Source organism: Silurus aristotelis (assembly GCF_946808225.1).
Source record: "Silurus aristotelis genome assembly, chromosome: 25".
Classification (NCBI taxonomy): domain Eukaryota; kingdom Metazoa; phylum Chordata; class Actinopteri; order Siluriformes; family Siluridae; genus Silurus; species Silurus aristotelis.
This window is the reverse complement of record NC_139598.1, coordinates 4,611,043-4,616,465: the sequence shown is the minus strand read 5'-3', so window position 1 is coordinate 4,616,465 and position 5,423 is coordinate 4,611,043. Positions and strand designations below refer to the sequence as shown.

General features: G+C 36.6%; 1 protein-coding gene across 1 annotated transcript; it reads right to left on the bottom strand.

The window, feature by feature from the left end:
* Positions 1-982: 982 nt before the first annotated feature.
* sec61g (SEC61 translocon subunit gamma) lies at positions 983-2,334 on the bottom strand (the record flags this gene model as incomplete). Its single annotated transcript, XM_083530241.1, has 3 exons — positions 2,204-2,334; positions 1,403-1,508; positions 983-1,089 (listed from the first exon to the last, which is right to left on the bottom strand). Exons 2-3 carry the CDS (start codon positions 1,494-1,496, stop codon positions 983-985), a joined length of 201 nt encoding a protein of 66 aa, XP_083386367.1. The 5' UTR covers positions 1,497-1,508; positions 2,204-2,334.
* Between the last annotated feature and the right edge of the window lie 3,089 nt (positions 2,335-5,423).

The following is a 5,423-nucleotide window of genomic DNA, read 5'->3' as shown; positions in this document are numbered from 1 at the left end:
TGTGCACATAACTGCTATGTTAACCATTTAGAATTCAGACAGCTGTGACACATCTGCTGCTACACACTATAACTGGGCAATATTATCATAGAATACATAATACTGTGGTAAATCTATACAATATACGTAATAACATCAGGCTGTATGTGTGTGTGTGTGTGTAATATATATATATATATATATATATATATATATATATATATAAAATATACACACACACACACACACAAACACCTGACTAGAAGGAGTGTGTTTGCTGCAGCTTTAATATTTTTCCTTCAATTGAACTATGAGACTCCAATCTGATCCAGCACAACAATGCCACTGTGCACAAATCGAGCTGTATGTAGGTGTGGTTTCCCCAGGGTTGATTTAGAAGAACTTGAGCGTCCTGAACAGAGCCCTGGCCTCAATCTCATTAAAAACCTTTGGGCTGAACTGAAACTTCAGACCTTCTTGCATAACAATCAGCACCTGGTCTCACTATGGTTGCAAAATTCCAGGAATGTAAACTTTTTTTTTAATGGGAAATAACAGGAATTCATGGGATTCGTTTAGATTTATGTTCGTATGTGATAGAGTTTATACACTTTTTTTTATTATTAATTCCCATAACGTCCCATGGAAAGTTTCCAACTTGAAATATTTCCAAAATTTCCCAGCTGAAGTTCCCATGGACAGTTTCTGGAAATGTACTGGAAATTTTCCACCCCTGAACCTCAGTAATGCTTACAGCTAAATGATCACTAGTGGATTTACTTCCCAGAAGAGTGGAGTTTATTGTAACAGGATGTTCAATAAGCAAATATGGACGTGATGGTCACAAACCTTTGTTTTATCTCAAGCATTGGAACATTACTTTTAATCAAAATGATCCTGTTTTAATCTCATTTCTTGTGTACCTGTTACTTCAAATGCACAAAAAGGAAAAAATAAACATGTGAAACAACCCACCTGGTCTGTTATCGAATTAAAGGATAACTTACACAATGATGTTGTTGATGGGGATGTGTATGAGTTTGACAAAGAATCCGATAAAACCCATGATGGCAAACCCAATCGCTGTGGCCATTGCAATCTTCTGAAATTCTATAACATAGGAACAAAATGCAACTTATAGTTAATAAATATATTGTGATGCAGTTTCGATTTGATGCAAGTCACAACACTGGGACTTATTTCTAAATAAACTACGGGTATGAATTCAATCACAACATACATTAGGTCTGTAAAAGAAAAGAAATTATGCTATTTCTTGTTCCACTGGTTTGCCACTGAAAGTAATTATAGCAAAATGGTGAATTCTTATTGGAGGAAACTCATCCAAATACGACACGGAAGGCGGCTGAAATATGCACGAATAAATAATGATGATCTGGTGTGCCGGTGGTGACAAACAGACCTTTTCTGTCTGGTTTTGTGCATCTTTTCACAAGCCTGATGGAGTCCTTGACGAACTGGCGGCCGGGTTCGACAAACTGCATCACCTGATCCATGTTGTATTCGGACTGAGGAGGAAACAGGTACATAGTGTTTTAATCCTTCTTACCAAAACATGAGAGAAAGATGGACAGAGAGAGAGAGAGAGAGAGAGAGAGAGAGAGAGAGAGAGAGAGAGAGAAGGGAGACAGACAGGGAAAGAAACAGATAAGCAGAGCTAAAGAAGGAGACATAGCAAGAGAAGGGGGACAGAAAGGGAAAGAGACAAAAACATCAAAATAAACAGGCAACAACAGACAGAGACACACTGGAGACATACATAAACAAAGTGAGAAACAAAAAAAGAGACAGAAAGACTGAAATATAAATTGAGATTTAAAAAAAAGTAGACAAAGATAAAGAGGGAGACAGAAACCAAGACAGAGAAAGAATGAGGGCAGACAAAAACACAGGGACATACACAGGAAGAACAGATAGACACTAGTTTGATAAGATAAATTGTATATTAGGCCTAAATCCCGAGTCTCCCCCTGTTCTCTATGTATTAAACACTATTTATAATACAGAATGAGTTGAGATCTCTCTCTGTACAATAACTACAGCGCTATTACAGTACACGCTAGCTATGTTGCTAATGCTAGTTACCTAGTCAAGTTTGTAATTAGACCTAACACCGGCTGATATTTTACACATAACTTATTAAAATATTCTTATATAAAAAAAAACCACCTTTTATAGAAATAAACAAACAGGAGGAACTCACCGGGTATTAAAGTCTGATATGTGGAGTTCAGAGAAAAGCCACGTAGCTTTTACACACACTTACTAACCAAGAAAGCTGACGTAGCGCCCCACTGCGCATGCGCACACGTCACAGAGACTTCCTAATTCAATAACTTCTATTGGCTAATACAAATCCGTCATATGACCTATTGACCAATCGCAGAGGAGAAGGCGGGACTCCCCCTTGGCGAATCGGAAATATTAAAATGTATAAATGTTTTTAAATTGTATATGATATTTAATTTATATATTTATAATATACATTTATTGATTATTTATTCTATCTATCTATCTATCTATCTATCTATCTATCTATCTATCTATCTATCTATCTATCTATCTATCTATCTAATAAATCATCAATAAATGTATATTATAAATATATAAATTAAATATCATATACAAATCTAAAAAATAATACTTTTTTAATATTTCCGATTCCCCCTGGGCGAATGTGCCTTAAATTAATACTTTTAAAATGTTTAATATTCTAATCAACATTGGTACAGACAAATATAAATGCCTAATGCAAATGTATGTTTATTATTAGTAAAATCACACTCAACACTGAGCATGAGGACAAAATATTCTTGTAAATGTTTTAAAGTAGTTGTAAGTGTTTTCATCTGCGTAATTTATCAGGAAACCACACGAAACCTTTGCTATGTTTCCACACAGACGGTTTATATACATATATACAGTATCTCACAAAAGGAACAATACTATAGAAATGAAACTTGGATATATATTATAGTAGTAAATAAGCAGCTTGTACAGCAGAACAGATTTACTGTCCTCTAAAAATAGCTCAAAATACAGATGCAAAAGTGAGTACACCCTAGATGAAAACAACTGTATGTTATTTAACCATACCAGGCCACATGTCCTATTCATCATGTCGATGTTTTTGTCTGCTTGACAGGAACATAAAATTGTTGAATCTTGTATTTGAGTATTTGAAATTTGGTGCTTTGACTCCAATTCTCTCATACTGACCGCTAAGTGTTCAACAAGGCACCTCATGGCAAAGAACTCTCTGAGGATTTAAGAATTAGAATTGTTGCTCTTCACAAAGATGCCTAGTCTATAATATTGGTAACTCCCTGAAACTAAGTTACAGTACACTGGCCATGGACTTACAGAGATTTTCCAAGATTGGTTTTACTAGAAACAGGCCTCGCAAGGGTCCTTCAAAGAAGTTAAGTCCTCATCAGGTGGAGAAGCTGCTACAAAAAACTCATACATGAGTGCTGCAGCATTGCGTTAGACCATACACTGCGCACTGCAACAAGTCGGTTTGCATTGCGGTCGTCCCAGAAGGAAGCCTCTTTTGCAGCTGGTTCACAAGAAAACCAGACAACAGTGATCCAAGATCCATGAAGTACTGGAACCATGTCCTGTGTTCTGATGAAACTAAGATAAACTTGTTTGGCTCAGATGGTGTCCAGAATGTGTGGCTACACCCTGATAAGGAGCACGAAGAAAATTGTTTCTTGCCTACAGTCAAGCATGGTGGTGGTGGCAGCGACATGGTCTGGGGCTGCATGAGTGCTGCTGGTACTGGGAAGCTGCAGTTCATGTATTGTGACATTATGAAGCAGGACATGATGCCCTTCAGAAAATGGGCCGAACGGCAGTTTTGACATGATCAAACTTTCTCATGGTGGAGACTCCATAAATGTTAAATAAACAACTTTCTACATAAAATATTTGCAAATCAACCATTTTGTTTAGATGCTGCAGTATGCCTTTGTCTTTAGCAGGCGCAGCAACATACCAGATGGTGATAAAGGAGGTAAGTAAGGACTCAAAGATGCAGGATTTAAAGTGCATCATGACTTTGGTAGGTTAATGTTCTTCAGCTGTCGCAGGACGTACAACCTCTGGTGTGCTTTTTTAATTAGAGAACTGACGTTCAGCTCCCACTTGAGGTCCTGAAAGATGATGGTTCCCAGGAAGCGGAAGGAGTCAAAAGTGTCGACAGCAGAGTCACACAGTTTGATGAGGAAAGCTGGGGTTGGGGTCTTCCTGAAGTCGATTACCATCTCTACTGTTCTGACAGCATTGAGCTCCAGGTTGTTCTGACCGCACCAGGTCACCAGATGGTTAATTTCCCACCTACACGCTGACTGGTTAATGTACACCTGCTGGACGACACCGGTGTCACCCGACTCGAACTCTGATTGGTTAAAGCAAACGCTTCAAGCAAAATGCACTTAACGCGGCAAAAGCCCACACTTCTGATTCTGAAAGCCTTACGCCATATTTTCCTAGAGCCCCCGGTGACATGTGTTGTGTTGAATTAAATCTGTGGGAATAGAAACTCTAATGTAAATAGACAATCCTAAATGCAGCACAAACCAAGAGCAAGGGAATAACTATTAGAAATAATTGAATACATATTCAAAGGAAAGAAATATTAAAATGTTTATAATAAAAAATAAAAAAAATCCTCTCAAAAGAGTTGTAGGCTGATTTATCTTAAGTTTGTAATCTAGTGTACCAGTGTTGATTTATTTATTGATAGAGACCCAAGTTTATGGAAGTATGGAAGGTTTTAGGAAGTTTATGGATGTGGTGAGAGGCAGGTCACATGCAGGTTGTTGATTTGAAAGAGGCAGATGTTGAGGACAGGTGGGTATGGAGACGGATGATGCGCAGTGTTGACGGCAAATGTGAGCATAAAAAAGCATCGACATATAATTCAATGTTATTATTATATGGAAGCATAGGCGTAGGACAAAATTTTATTTAAAATGTAATATGCAAAATGCCAATGCAATATACTGTACAAAAATGGAAACGTATTTCTGTATTTAAACTTAAATTTCCATCAAACATATATGCGAAAAATTTGGTGGGAAAGAAAAAATGTATAACAATTTACATTTGCCATTTTCAATAGTAATTTTAATATGTAAATTACATACTAATGATAATGATTTATACGTTGTAAAATAAAAAAATATATATATCACCCACATTGATTTGATATGTTTAAGCAGAAATGGTAGCAAAATAATCATTTAAATGCTTATCGTCCTCGTCACGTTTAGGACACTTCGGATTGCATTTTCATCCTTATGTCGTGTTATATATGTTTAATATAATATATTTAATGGATTGACACATAAGACGTTGGGGGAAATGCATTGCTGTTTTGTATATAACATTTAAAAAAACACATTTTGCTTCCTCTA